Source organism: Alosa alosa, chromosome 18 (assembly GCF_017589495.1).
Source record: "Alosa alosa isolate M-15738 ecotype Scorff River chromosome 18, AALO_Geno_1.1, whole genome shotgun sequence".
Taxonomy (NCBI): Eukaryota; Metazoa; Chordata; class Actinopteri; order Clupeiformes; family Clupeidae; genus Alosa; species Alosa alosa.
This window is the reverse complement of record NC_063206.1, coordinates 23,561,513-23,576,475: the sequence shown is the minus strand read 5'-3', so window position 1 is coordinate 23,576,475 and position 14,963 is coordinate 23,561,513. Positions and strand designations below refer to the sequence as shown.

The 14,963-nt window shown below is 46.4% G+C and overlaps 1 protein-coding gene across 1 annotated transcript in view; it reads left to right on the top strand.

The window, feature by feature from the left end:
• Positions 1 to 14,818, top strand: part of jag1b (jagged canonical Notch ligand 1b) — a 34,523-nt gene extending 19,705 nt beyond the window's left edge. The window contains exons 10-26 of the mRNA XM_048270075.1: positions 103 to 216; positions 567 to 613; positions 1,462 to 1,635; positions 2,017 to 2,167; positions 3,347 to 3,511; positions 3,860 to 3,973; positions 4,168 to 4,281; positions 4,464 to 4,577; positions 6,196 to 6,312; positions 7,267 to 7,294; positions 7,854 to 7,939; positions 9,377 to 9,490; positions 9,691 to 9,800; positions 10,014 to 10,256; positions 11,297 to 11,428; positions 11,872 to 12,016; positions 12,749 to 14,818. Of these exons, the coding sequence (XP_048126032.1) occupies positions 103 to 216; positions 567 to 613; positions 1,462 to 1,635; positions 2,017 to 2,167; positions 3,347 to 3,511; positions 3,860 to 3,973; positions 4,168 to 4,281; positions 4,464 to 4,577; positions 6,196 to 6,312; positions 7,267 to 7,294; positions 7,854 to 7,939; positions 9,377 to 9,490; positions 9,691 to 9,800; positions 10,014 to 10,256; positions 11,297 to 11,428; positions 11,872 to 12,016; positions 12,749 to 13,206 (2,426 nt within the window). The 3' untranslated portion in view covers positions 13,207 to 14,818. The remainder of the gene's footprint in view (positions 1 to 102; positions 217 to 566; positions 614 to 1,461; positions 1,636 to 2,016; positions 2,168 to 3,346; positions 3,512 to 3,859; positions 3,974 to 4,167; positions 4,282 to 4,463; positions 4,578 to 6,195; positions 6,313 to 7,266; positions 7,295 to 7,853; positions 7,940 to 9,376; positions 9,491 to 9,690; positions 9,801 to 10,013; positions 10,257 to 11,296; positions 11,429 to 11,871; positions 12,017 to 12,748) is intronic.
• The last annotated feature ends 145 nt before the right edge of the window (positions 14,819 to 14,963 follow it).

The window sequence follows — 14,963 nt, the reverse complement described above, 5'->3', positions numbered from 1 at the left end:
TCAGTGTACTGAGAAGGGAAGGGGGGCTCAGCACAGCCCTTTCCTGTTAGAATATGTTCATGGTGTTCTCTGGCTAATTTGGTAATTGGTTTTCCTTCACAGACGCCAACGAATGCGAGGAGCGACCCTGCAAGAACGCCAAGAACTGCCGCAACCTGATCGGAAGCTACTTCTGCGAGTGTCTGCCCGGCTGGACCGGTCAGAACTGTGACACCAGTGAGTTCACGTCTGCCGCGGCAGCAGCGCTGCTGTAGATTTGGCTTCGCTCGCTGGCCTGCTCTCACCTCATTAACACGCTTAACACCTCCACGTCGTGTTGAGCCAGGGACATGGTGCTGTCACAGTCAACAACAACACACACAGGCCTTCCAAACTCATTTGGCCCATAGGAAGGTGGGGGGGGGGGGGGGGGGGGGGGAGAGATTGATTTTCTGATAGCACTAGCGGATGTTGCTCTGATTCATGTTGCTGCTGCTTTAGCCCTCTCCAGAGGTGTCAAATGATCTTATGTTTGTAGAGTGGATGTGAAATGTGTCCTCATGGTGTGTGTGTGTGTGTGTTTACAGATATAAACGACTGCCATGGCCAGTGCCTGAATGGAGGGACTTGCAGGGTACGTGTTACACTCTTCTTGTGCTCTTTTGCTCTCACCCCATTTATAACCCCCCCCCCTCCCTCTCTCACCCCTCTTATAACCCCCACCCCTCCCTCTCTCAGCCCTCTTTCCCTCCCCCTCTCTCTCTCTTCTTCAGTGGCGTGTTGATGTTTGTGCTTGTGGTCGAATTTGATTTTCACCTCCCCTTTGCCGGCCATAATGAACTCATTTACTGCACAGCATTTAAAAATAGCTGCGGCACGGCAGCTGACACACACACACACACACACACACACACACACACACACACACACACACACACAGAATGAGGTGCCTCTGGCTGGCATAGACTGTGAAAGAAGGGGGAAAAGAAGGCCTGGAGAGCCAAGGCCATCCAAGTCCAGAGGATTCAGTTACCATAAACATCATTGTTGGGCATCCATGCCAGGAAAATGTGTCAGTGATTAGGGCGCCTTTACAACGTCCACTCCCAAACTCTCCCCCGAGTTTTTGTTTCTCCTCTTCCCGTACTTTTCCAAGACTCGCATTCCTCAAATCACAGCTAGTATCCTCCTCCTCTTGTAATATTTGTCTACACATGTTGTTATTGGCGTACTTGTTTTCATAGACCAGCAACTGCTGTTTTTATCGTTTGTCTTGAAGAATTAGTTGCTGCCTCTAAAAAGTGCAGGATCCTTTCGTTTGGGATTTGCACTCATGGCAGCAGTCTTGTTTCCACATCCTCGTTGCGTATGTCCAAGTCTATAAACGGCCAGGGTTTGCCTGGTCAGCTCTCTGCTGTGGATAGGCAAAGCTAACTAACCAGTCTTCCTACTTATGTTCATGTCTCTTAATTTCTTCACCAGGACTTGGTCAATGGCTACCGCTGCGTCTGTCCCCCAGGCTACTCTGGGGAGAACTGCGAGAAGGACATCGATGAATGCGCCAGCAGTCCGTGCTTGAACGGTGGCCGCTGTCAGGACGAGGTCAACGGCTTCCAGTGCCTGTGCCTGGCTGGTTTCTCAGGTAACCTGTGTCAGGTGAGCAACACTAAAATGTGTACCCCCATCTCTCCTCTCCCTCTTTCCAATAAAGGTTCCATGTAATCATAGGTGGCAAAAGATGTGCCTTAATCCTGACTCTATCCTTTTACTCTCTCTGTCTCCGCTTTGTTCTGCCTTTTTCCTCTTTCTTGTGCTTCTGGCTGCTTTCTCAAAGATCTGCCTTTTATTTATTTTCCTTCGTCGGGGCGTTTAGTGCTCCGTTTCCTGGCAGGTCCTGTAGGGAGGATGCTGTGGGCTGTGCTGCCTTTCCTCAGCCTCCAAAAATGTTGGATATCACTTCCCTCCATCACTCGCTCACATTTTTATTTATTTATCTTGTACCCCATTCCACCCCCCACCCCCCTTTCCCCTATCCAGCTGGACATCGATTACTGCGAGCCCAATCCATGTCAGAACGGAGCCCCATGTTTCAACCTAGCCTCTGACTACTTCTGCAAGTGCACAGACGACTATGAGGGCAAGAACTGCTCGCACCTAAAAGACCATTGCCGCACCACAGCTTGCCAAGGTAAGAACTACTGTACACAGTCACCCCTTTTTTCTCTCATTCTAGCTCTTTTCAGCTGCTCTCATCTTCTCTTTTACCCTGTGTACCTTTTTCGCCCCCTATCCGCACATGGTGTCCTTTCTTTTTTTTTTTGTCATCCCTATCTCACTCTCATTCTTTCTTTTCTTTTCTCTGTATCTCCTTCACCCTGCTTTCTTTCTTTCTTTTATTCTTTCTATCTCTCTGACTCACCCCCTCTCTCTGGCGCTCTGTAAAGTGATCTCCTTGTAGCAGGCCATTGTATAGTTGCTGAGTAAGGCTAGCTTAGTGGAGACTGCGTGTTCCCCCTGGGGAGACATCAGTGAAAAGGAGGGCTCAGATTCACTTTCATGAGGCTTTCAGGCCTTTGTTGCCAGGACGGGCTTTTTGACAGTAACCCCTCTGGACAGCCGCCCTCTCCTACCCCCCCAACCCCACCCCCAGCCTTCCCCACTTCCTCTCTCTCTTGCCCCAGCTCTCTTGAAAATCTGGCAAACTATTCACAGCTCTGTGTGTGTTCTCGGTTTGGTAATGACTTGGTGGGATTCCCTGTTTTTTTGGTGTGTGTGTGTGTGTGTGTGGATGAGTGTGTATTGGAGAAAAAGATTATGTGCATGTGTCAATGTGTATACAGGTGTGTGTGTGTGTGTGTGATAGAGAGAGGTTAGACCAACTGCAGCGCTCAATAAGTTCAGCAGTGTTTAAGTCCGCTTAGCAGTGGCTACGAACTAGACATTTTTGAGCAGAGTCATGTCTCACCATCCCACACTTTCCAAGAACAGACAGGGTAGATTTTAACAGCAAAAACCATCCCGAAAAAGAACCCAAATTGTCCAAGAAGCCGTAACAGCATCAAAAAAGCATCATCCTGCTTTGCTTCCCCGTTTCTGAGGATTATAGTGGTCTCGCCATCACAGAACATTAGGGAGAACAATAACAAACACAGACGAGCAAAATGCTCTGTTGCACATCGGAGGCCTCATGCGTGTATGCCTTTTGTCTTAATCTCTCTCTCTCTTTCTTTTTTCTTTCTTTCTTTCTTTCTTTCTCTCTCTCTTTCTTTTTTGTTCTCTCTCTTTCTTTCTTTCTCTTTCTCTCTCCTCTCTCTCTCCTCTCTCTCTCATCACAATGCTTCTGTTCTTGTTTTTTTCCCCCACGCAGTCATTGACAGCTGTACTGTTGCGGTGAAGTCTAACAGCACCCCCGAGGGCGTACGCTACATCTCGTCAAACGTGTGCGGTCCCCACGGACGATGCCGGAGTCAGGCTGGCGGGCAGTTCACCTGCGAGTGCCAGGAGGGTTTCAGGGGCACCTACTGTCACGAGAGTAAGCCCAACAAACAAACAAATTAGAAAAACAGATAGAAAAACAAAACAAACAATTGAATGCTAAATAGTAAGACAAACTAACACTATTGACTGGATGTGCAAGGGGAGAGGTGTGGTAGCTGTTAGTCTTTATTGGTCTAACTGAAGGGGGTTATGATATAACATACATTTTTAACTTTGATATAAAGTGAAGACAGGACATTTCACATTACAGTGGTTTATGGACATGTCAACAGCACTGCCCTAACCCAAACAATATTTGAGACACACCTTCATATGTTCTAAACAACCTTGGTCGGATATGCATCCAAATTTTCATCTCTCCCACACTTTTTTTTTTAACCAGACATTAACGACTGCGAAAGCAACCCATGTGAAAACGGTGGAACGTGTATCGACAAAGTCAGTGTGTACAAGTGCATCTGTGCCGACGGCTGGGAGGGTGACCACTGCGAAATCAGTGAGTTTGATCTCTTCACTAGTATTGCTCTGTGCTGGGAGGGAGACCAGTGCGAAATCAGTGATTGATCTCCTCACTGGTATCTCTGTGCTGGGATTTCACAGGATGTACTTGTTGTGGTGATTTGTGCATGTTACAGAAGTACTCATCTCTTGCATACTTTTTCTCACCCTCTGTACCTCCTTCTCTCGTAGACATTGACGACTGCCGCCTGAGCCCTTGCCTTAATAAAGGGACATGTCAAGACCTGGTGAACGACTTCTACTGCGAATGCAGGAATGGCTGGAAGGGAAAAACCTGCCACTCCCGTAAGAAAGCTCTCCTTCCCCTCTCTCTTCCCCGCCCTATGTTCTTTAGCCTCCTTTCTCCCTGGGTGTGTGTGTAGGTATGTTTGTGTAGTGTGTGTATGCAAAGGAGTATGTTTGTGTATACAGTGTGTGTGTGTGTGTTCTGTTGTTACGAAAACCTCACTGTTGTGGCATCACCACAGGTGAAAGCCAGTGCGATGAGGCAACCTGCAACAACGGGGGCACCTGCCTGGATGAGGGGGACAACTTCACCTGCAAGTGCTCCCCGGGCTGGGAGGGCGCCACCTGCAACATTGGTGAGTTTCGCACAACTGTTCTCCAACATAAACAACACAACGACCTCATCGGTAAAGGCTATGACCTTTAACGGTGCCGTTAAACACACTCATGCCCGGAGAGAAGATGTGTTTTTGGAGAGAGGAAACTGACCGCATTGCTCCGAAGACATTTCTGTGAGTTTTAACAACGAGGATACCCTTTAAACCGATTAGACAGCATTCAGAGGCGTTAAGGGCATTAGCTGAAAGTATTCCGCTAGTGCAAGAGCAAGAGCAAGGTGTTGGATTGCAGAGTCTCAACACCTGCCTGTCATACGAAACTCTTGTTTGAGGGCAGCGTAAGGCGAAGCCGGCGGGTACTGGCCACGGAGATCCCGCACTGGATTCTTATCTCGCCCTCCATCAACACTCTGCCCCGTTCCCTTTTCATCAGAGCCAGCAAGCGCTGACACTAATCTGTCCCAAAAGCCTGATCAGACAGATTATCGCCGCCAAAGTTTGGGGCGTTTGGGACCACTGATTCTCAAAAATAAAAACTGTTAGGCGCTGATTTTTCCCCCGTTTTCTTTTTGTCTCCTCCGGCTTTCTTGTAATTACAGTGCATGAAAATGCACTGTACTGTTCTTCCTAGGCTTCTTCTTTTTCTTCTTCTTCTAACGCAGTTAATGCAGCTTCAACCGTTTAACGTAGAAACTTAATTGTTACGTAGGTCTTAGGACATCTGGGCTTTTGTATTGTTCAACTTTGTAACTTTTATACTTTTTAAACTATTAATTAAAAACTACTCAAAATTTCCCCATAGACTTAACATTAGGCTGATGACATCACAATGGGCTAATTAACTTGATTTGCACCTGTATCAACTACCAGCTGCAACCAGCCAGTTCAACTGATTGCACCTGTATCAACTGCTTTCTGTTGAACTAGGCCAACTCTCTCTGTGTCTCCATTCTACAAGGATATAAGGCACATTCCATCCAACTTTCTATCCATTCATCCTCTTCAAACCATTCAGTCATCCACCCATTAAACTATCCATCAACATCCATTAAACAATCTGCCTATCTACATCCATTCAACTTTCTGTCCATCAACATCCATTACACTATCTACATTTAACTTTTAAACTATACTCTGTCTCAGGCTTTAAGCATACAAACTGGCTCTGTTAAGACTATATATCCTGTTCAACTGTTTCTTCTGCCCACAACTGTTTGTCATTACAACTATATTAAACCTCATCTACATAGTTCAGTCATTCCAACTATATTAAACCTCATCTACCTAGCAAATAATTTAACCATTTAAACTATCCAGCTATTTAACTGTTCAGTCATTCCAACTATATTAAACCTCATCTACCTAGTTCAGTCATTCCAACTATATTAAACCTCATCATGTTGGTTGCCAAGTAGCACATCATCTGTTTTAACAATATATTTCACACAATATGTTTTGCATTTTCATGCACTGGTAATTCCCTGGAATTGCATTTTCTAGTTAATGTTCAGCCACTGTTATTGAGAACTTTTGAGTTGAGTTGGGTCACGGTTCTCATGATCTGGATTTAAATTCCACCAGACTGCCACCCTTTCCCTCATCTCCTCTCCCTCTCCCCCCTCTTTCTCTTCTGCAGCAAAGAACAGCAGCTGCCTGCCCAACCCCTGTGAGAACGGAGGGACGTGTGTGGTGAGCGGAGACTCCTTCACCTGCGTCTGCAAGGAGGGCTGGGAAGGCCTCACCTGCACAGAGAGTGAGTGCATCTCAGCTCAGGAACATGGCTACATACAGTACAGTACACCCAGCCCAACACACACATAGTAGATACCCCACCCCAAACCATATACACACACACAACACCTTTAATCTGACCAATGAGGCAGGTGAGATTATTTATGAGTCGGTGATGTTGTCCAGTTTCACTGAGGGAAATGGAGGGTGAGGGACCAGTAGGGTTGGCTGGGTGGAGTGTAAGAGTGGGGAAAAGAGTGGAGACAAAACCAGACAGGAGGAGGTGGCCGAGTAACCTTTATTACTTCAGCCGAAAGTCCCTCTCTGTGTTTGTTTTTTCTTCCATTTCTTTTCTTCTCCCTCGCTATTTTTCTTTCATGCCCTCTGTCTTTCCCCTTCATCTCTCTTCCCTCTCTCTCACACACATACCGGCTGGACGCTGTAGACTGCTGCTGGCCAGATGAGGGAGAGATAGAGAAAGACAGAGAGAGATAGAGAAAGAGAGAGAAAAGGGGAGAGAGAGAGGGAAAAAGTTTGAAACGAGGAAAGTGGAGACAGATGTCCCCCCCCCCTCTCCACCCCTGCCCCATTCCATGTCCCCCCCTCCCCTCCGATCTCCTCTTTCCCTTCCTTCTTCTCTTGCTGTACTCCGGCATCCTAGTGTGCCTGCACTGGGGCAAATATGGATTCCCAACCATTTTTGAAGGGGAAACAGGGGAGGGGAGGGGAGAGGTGGAGGGAGCGGTTAAATTAAAAAAAACCTGGAACCCATTTCAGAAGCAGAGAGGAACAGAATGCCGTATCGGTTTATGACAAGGAATTTTCAGCCATTCCATCCGCACAGGCACAGACATGTTCTCTGTTGTGATCTTGTCGTATCAAGTCATACGTGTGTGAAATAAAACAAACTTACTCTCTCTTTCTTTCTTTCACTCCTTCCCACTCTCTCCCCTCCCTTTCGCTCTCTCTCTTTCAGATACCAACGACTGCAATCCACACCCATGGTAAGTCCAGGCAAAACATTTCCTAGAGCATTTAGCTCCTGTAAACACAAGGCTGCAGCTGCACACTGTTTTCTCACAGTCGGTGCATTGCAGTGTGCAGTGTGGCGGTGCTGGGAAGCGGTCCCTCCCTTCCCCACTGTCATTCCAAGGGTGCACTCCGAGTCAGCAGCGGGCGGCTCCATTGTGCACTCTGCTCATGACTTACAGTTCAACTGCTCTCAAGCCCTCCAGGCCTTTTCAGTTTGCTGGGTGCATTTTCATACGTCCTTTAACTAGGTAAATAAATGGTGGTGTTCCTTTCCTCCAAGGAAAAGGATGGGGGCGAATTCCAGAGTAAAAGCAGAAACGTTTGACACTTTAGTATGACTCATGCTTTTGAACTCTTGTGGTCAGAGGGAGCATGTTCAATTTAGTTTCCTTCAAATCCATCAGGAGGATTATTCACACTGTACTTTGACTTTGGCGCTGTGTGTGTGTGTGTGTGTGTGTGTGTGTGTGTGTGTCTTTTGGGTGGTGCTGCTGAACTGGGACTGACCCTGGTCTCCTTCTCCCTTTTCAGCTATAACAGTGGAACATGTGTGGACGGAGACAACTGGTACCGCTGTGAGTGCGCCCCGGGGTTCGCCGGTCCAGACTGTCGCATAAGTAAGTCCCAGCCTTCCCCTCTCCCCTCGAGTCACTGTCCCCTCTCCTACCCCCTCGCCCCCACCCTCACTCCACTGTCCCCCTCTGGCAAATGGCTTGATGATCCTCTAGGATCAGCCGCTCATCCATGTCGGATCCCTCCTCTATCCCAGTGCTGGACGATGCTCCGTTATGAAGGCAGCTCTTGCAGGGGGACTAGGGAACAGCCATAGCCATAGGAGAACGCAAATGGAAGGTCTAGCCATCCAATTAGTTCCGCTCGCCAAACCCCCAGTGCGGCGCGGTGCTGCTCTATGGTACTCCGGTTCTCCCCAGGCCACCACACCTTCTCCGCTTCTGGAGGGATGTCAAGGGAACGCAGGCTTACGAGACCAACCATTACTCATCTGCAGTCCCCAGGCGTTCCCAACCAAACCCATCAGTGGGTATACGGCTTTTTATTAGGAGTTTGTTTTTTTTACAACCTGTCTGTCTGTGACAGTTTTTTTTTTTGAATAGCATGTTTGTGTAGCCTGGCATGCCATCCTATATCATTTGAAATGTATAGTCTGGAATCGAACTATTCACCTCGCTTAATCCAAGGGGCGGGCAGAGAATTGTCTTTCAAACTGCCTAGGCATGCAATAGGCCAGCGCTACGACCAATCAGAACAAAGAGCAGGATGACGTGGCCAGAGCGATGAAAACAGTTACCGTATCCGGCAAATACATCCTTCTTCGAAAGGAATGACTTAAGTGCATTGTGTTGCTCAACTTTCGAAGAAAAGCACAAGTCCAACTCCTCCAAAGTTGACGCCAATGCCGATTCAAACAACCGCTCTTCGTTCGCCATAGCCACCTTCCTTGTTGCTACCGTCGCAGGACTGTCGTCTTTCTGTTAAGCCCGCCTTAAGACTCTAACAAAATAGAGCGCTGTGATTGGATGATGTCCACGGCGTCAGCCAATAGAAATCCCTATGGTTTGATACTAGACGTACAGGCTGAGCAAATTAATTTGCGAAATTAATTTGCTAGGGTGCGTCTAGATTTCTAGGCTAATGTTTGTGGTAACAGAGCCAACAAGGAGCCAATTTAAATGGTACGTTTGATTTTGTTTCCCAGGCCTTCGGTATGGGCCGCACTGCATGTCTGGATTGGGAGTGTCAGACTTGTTCAGCTAGTTCACTAGTCTTTAATTTTAATTTCCAACAGTGTGGGATGGTGTGACCATTTCCACACTGAGAATCTCGATGGTGGGAAAATTAGAAATTTCAGACGACAAATGATCTAGATTATGTCAACAACACTTTTTTCACTTCAGTAGAGCTCTTTAGCACCCTGTTGACTTTGCTCTCAGGCCTGACTGTTGAGGACAATTGATAATGTGGGTGGTTGAGTGTTGGTGATTGTTCAGTAAGGTGTGTCTAATAATCACCTCCTTGACTCCTTTCCTTTTCAGACATAAACGAGTGCCAGTCTTCTCCCTGTGCTCCTGGCTCCACCTGTGTGGACGAGATCAACGGCTATCGCTGCCTGTGTCCATCTGGACGCACCGGAATACAGTGTCAGGAAGGTGGGCATCACTGATCTCATGGTTTTCATTGTGGTTCTTGGCTATTAGTGGGTTCCATGTTCAAGCGCATCTTCCAATAACATTAGTTGTAGTAGTACTTTTTTGGGTCTCAGGTGACCAGGCAAGTGTATGTGCGACGTGCCGGTCTCTGCCACCCCCTTGTGCTATTCTTAATTTAACGGCCATGTTTTTGTTTTCAGTTACCGGTCAGCCTTGCCTTATCAATGGACATGTCATGACGGACGGCAGGAAGTGGGAGGAGGATTGCAACACCTGCCAGTGCATGAGTGGGAAAGTCATCTGCACCAGGGTACGTCAGACAGCCACTCTCAATGTCTCTCAAGCATCTCCTCCTCAGTCACTCTAACATGATCATATGTGGGCGCAGTGGGAGGCAGATAGTTGTTTTATTCTTTGCTTTTGTTTATGTAAAGCACATTGAGTTACCCCTGTGTATGAAATGCGCTATATAAATAAACTTGCCTTGTTTTTTTACTTTATCTTTGTCTTCTTTGTTGTGCAGATGTGGTGCGGCCCCAGGTCCTGTCGGATCAGCGGTAAAGGCAGAGGAGGGTGCCCCATGGGTCAGCAGTGCGTGCCCATTAAGGAGGACCAGTGTTTCAAAAAGCCGTGCCTCGACCTGGGAGAGTGCTGGCCCAGCGTCGCTCCGCCGCCACCCTCCAAATGCCACCCCGGCTCCACTTACCAAGACAACAGCTGTGCCAACATCATATTCACATTCAACAAGGACATCATGCCTCCTGAGGTGAGTCATAGCTGCAGACAGAGACACACAGAGAAGGAGAGAGGGATAGAAGGATAGAGGGGTATAGAAAGAGAGAAAGAGGGAGGGTGAGCGAGAGATTGAATTATGGGAATTTTGGCCACATCCTCCCTCTCCTCCTGTTTTCTCCCTCCTCCCCACTGCCCTAATTCAATAGTGCATGCGGAGTAGTGGGCCATGGAAGATCAGGTTCTCTTAAGACCCCGGGATGTGCCTCGTGGGGAAAGTTTTCCAGCCAAGCAGAGGCTTCTCTCTCTCTCCCCCGTTTTTCTCTCTCTCCCCTCTTTCTCTTTCTCTCCCCATCTCCTCGTCCCGTCTCCGAAGCCTGTGTTTTTCTTTTTGTCCTGTCTCCAGACCCCTCGTCCCTGGGCTACAGCATTCCTCCGCTAATATCCCGTGACTGCATCCCGGGGCATACCAAACCCATAATCCCACCCCACAACCCTCCCTACCCAATGCCAATATCCCGTGAGCTTGAGTCCCTGTAAGTGACCATGGGCGGCTCTACACCAACCAGTCATAATTGGCTGGCGGGAGATGTCGAGCGGGCGTGACTGAGGACAGTGACAAATGCGTGAGCCTGTGGTCGGCCTGTCAATGGCCTGTGACCATGGCATAAGCAGTGCTGCCTTTGAGCGTGCCGAGTGTGGTGACTGGACAGAGAGAGTAGCCCTCATGTCTGCCTGTCTTTCATTTGGGCTCCATCATCCTCAGCCTCATCTTTAATAACTCAATTGTGTTTCAGTTTTTGTTAACTCGGTCACATCACCCGATTCCGTGTCTCTTGTTTGTCATGCCCTCGCTCTCCCTCTGAATGCTTTGAAACCACTCTCCCAGCGGGCTTTTCCCTTCAAAAGCCCAGTACATCCCAATTCATTTAAAACCAAAAGCTTACCCCAGTAACTGGGTAAAACAGGCTGTGAATGTGGGGGGGAAACAAAACAAAGCCAAAGTTGAAAGGTTATATCGTAATGTTTGAGTGCTCTGAAAACTTAACTGTGGCTTTCTGTTGTGTCGTCTAGGGCAAGAGCATTGAGAACATTTGCAACGAGCTGAGGAATCTCTACCTGGTGAGAAACCTGTCCGTAGAGCACTCGGTGACCATCACCTGTGAGCCGTCGCCTTCAGCGAGCAACGAGATCCACGTCAGCATTGTAAGTCCATTGTGTGTGTGTGTGTGTGTGTGTGTGTGTGTGTGTGTGTGTGTGTGTGTGTGTGTGTGTGTGTGTGTGTGTGTGTGTGTGTGTGTGTGTGTGTGTGTGTGTGTGTGTGTGTGTGTGTGTGTGTATTTATATATAATATATATTTATTTTTTTTTTTTTTTTTTTTTTGTCAGTGTAGAGGGGCTGGGATGGGCAATAGGAAATAAATTCTCTTGAGTGCTGTGAAGACTTCTGAGGTCTTCTCTGCATGGATTGGACATGATTTTGTGGCACAATTTGTGGAGTTTTTTTTACTCCCTCAAAAAGACAAAGTGGCCAAGCGAGTAAAACAAAACACCATAGGAGCGTAAAAAGAGAATCATGTTGCTCTACAGCAGACAGTGCTGCCAAGATTGCTCTCCTCTCAGTCCACTTTCTTACTCCTCTCTCTTAAGTCAACTGATGAGCCCAGGATGGACCGGAGCCCTGTGAAAGAGATCACCGACTGGATCATCGACCTGGTGAGCAAGAGGAATGGCAACAACTCCATCATCGCTGCCATCACAGAAGTCCGCGTGCACCGGAGACCTAGCAAAACCGGTGAGAACCCCCCTACTGTGGTCTAACGCCTTTGGCAAGTTCTAGGCAGGCACCCACAACTTTGGAAGAACAACAGAGAGTGCTGAGCGGAGCGGGGGCCTCTGGTAATGTTCTCCCAGGGCCCCCGGGGTGTTTTTTAGAAACCCTGGCCCTGGCCCCTCAGAGTAGACCACCTCCTTCTCCTCCTCAGTCACGGCCAGGTCATTTTCTCTCTCTTTTTGAGCGGAGCCTCACTCTCTGCTCTTTTGGAGGAGCCCTGTTGCTGCAGGCTTATGCAGAGAGAAGTCTGGGCCTGGGCCTGCCAGCTGGAGAGGGCTTCAATTGGACGCTTGGGTCACCCTCAGTAGTGTCATTTATCAAAATGGCAGCAGTAGACCTCCCGCTCCCAGACTGCTAGTCGCCAGCTTGTCACAAAGCAAATTCTTTTTTCCTAGTGAGCGAGGTTAAAATGAGACATTAGGATCACATCCCCTCTTAATTATGTTAACTCTGGGGTTTATTCATGCTCAAAGTAATTTTCCTGATTACCGTTGGAATGCACTATAATTTGGCTTCCAACTATGTATCTGTCAGAGCAGGCACCAGGGCAGTTTTGTACGTCAGGCCTGATGTCTACACTGGTAACCTTGATATTAAAATGAAAGCTGAGGTCATCTCTGTTTTGTAGCAGACATTTCAGCTGTGATAAATGGCAGTTTGAGTCAATACTGAATGCATCTGTGTCTTCCTCAGACTACCTGGTCCCCTTGCTCAGCTCCATCTTCATTGTCGTCTGGATTCTGGCTTTGGCCTCTGCCTTCCTCTGGTGCATCCGTCGCCGCCGGAAACAGAGCAGCCATGGCAACACGGCAGCCTCAGCAGCTGCCGAGGACAACACGACCAACAACGTGCGTGAGCAACTCAACCAGATCAAGAATCCCATCGAGAAGCACGGCGCCCACACCGTGGCTATAAAAGACTATGAGGGCAAGAACTCCATAATCGCCAAAATTAGGACACACAACCCCGAGGCGGAGGATGAGGACGTGGACAAGCACCTGCAGAAGGCCCGGTTCACCAAGCAACCGGCCTACACGCTCGTGGAAAGGGAAGAGCGCACGTCCAATAAAAACCCAAACTGGACTAATAAGCAAGACAACAGAGACTTGGAAACAGCACAGAGCTTAAACAGGGTGGACTATATTGTATAGCAGGCAACTGTGTTGTCATGCAAAAACCAAAACCCTACAAGCCCCCGGAAAACCCAATTCCGCCTTCCTGTTCCATGTTTTGGCAATGGGGACGAGGCCAAGGGTATGAGGGGATGTGTAGTTCTTAAACTGTTTCGTCATATTCTTGACTCTAAGGTTATTATTTGCATAGAATCCCTGTGTTAATTTAAGTTTTGACAAGCTGGTTTACACTGGCTATTGATAGTTGCTGTGGTTGGCCGGATTACCAAGTGCTGCATTTCACATATATGCAAAAAAAAAATAGTTTCAAGTACCCTCCTGCCACATTTCAAACATTGAACAGGCGGATATGTGAGTGTATCTTGGCATTATACCCCTGACACAGTGTATTTTGCAACACGTTTGCAAGTATTACTTTTTATATATATATATTGTTTATTTTGACTAAAAGCTAAAAGGACATGGAGAGTCCAGGTTACGTGGAAGGGCTCTCTGATTGGTTCACCATGGTTACGTACAGAAAGTGCCCTTACAGTTTCACACCACAGCAACCATCAGAAATGAAAATAATAATGAAAAAAAAAAACTTTATTATTTATTATTTTTTTTCTTGGGGCGGGTTGGGTCTGTCGGCAGTCGCTGCCATATGAAGAATTTCAAAGTGTCAATCTAGATCATTTTGTGTAGATATGTACATTTTCCAATTAATCACTGTGTATATTTGATTTATTAACTTAATAATCAAGAGCCTTAAAATACCATTCCTTTTTTATTTATATGTACTGTCTAGGTTTGAAGGTTTTGATAGCTTTGTAAGCTTACAGCTTTTTTTATTTTTGATGACAACTTTGTTTTGTGTTTCAAAATGCCAAAATTTATAAAAGACCAAACGTCTTGGTCTTTATACAAAAAAAAAAAATCAGATGTGTAAAAGGTCTATCTTTCACATTCATATTGTCAGGACTTCTTTTTTTTAAGTACGAAAAGCAAGTGAGAAAGGAAAAATAATCTACAGAAAATGGCTGCTTTGCAGTTTTTACTTATAACGCAGTGGCAGACAGATTGCTTGCCACAAATATAAGACGGCAATTGCTTTAAGGGAACAATAATCTTCAGCAGCTTATTGGTTGCCCACTCACGACAAACCCCATGACAAGCAAAACTGTCCGTCTGCTTTGTGCCTGAGGTAACACATGCTTCACTATGCTGCACCATTTCACTTCTCTGGCTTTAGATTGCATGACGTCATAAGCTAGGCATTGAATACTTGAACAGTAAAGGGGCCAATGGGAACACTGTAGAAAACTGCCTTGCTCTTTGGTAGTCTGTTATACCCTCTTTTTTGCTGTGTACATGGACTGTTTGTGTTTTTTTATTTTTTATTTTTTTAATTTTTTTTAAAAAAGGCTCTTCATTTAAAAAAAAAAGGCAACCCTTAATATTTCGTTCATTTGTAAAAATCCTTTGAAACCACATTGACATTTTGTGTCCAACTTTTGACATTAGTGTTAAAACTTCAGAATGTTTTTTTTTTTTAGGTGTTCCTGGCAATATTTTTTTTTTTTTTTTTTTTGAAAAGTCATATTTATTAAATATTTTGTATGAAAAGAGAATTAAAAGTTGTTCAAAATGGATTTGTCATTTGTTGTGCACTTTGGAAGATTTATTGCACTCCCTATATGGCAAGTTGCCCATCTTTGTGTTCAATTAAATGTTATTTATATAGTGCTAACAACAATTCAATTGAATTTAAATAGTGCTAACAAATTTTTTAG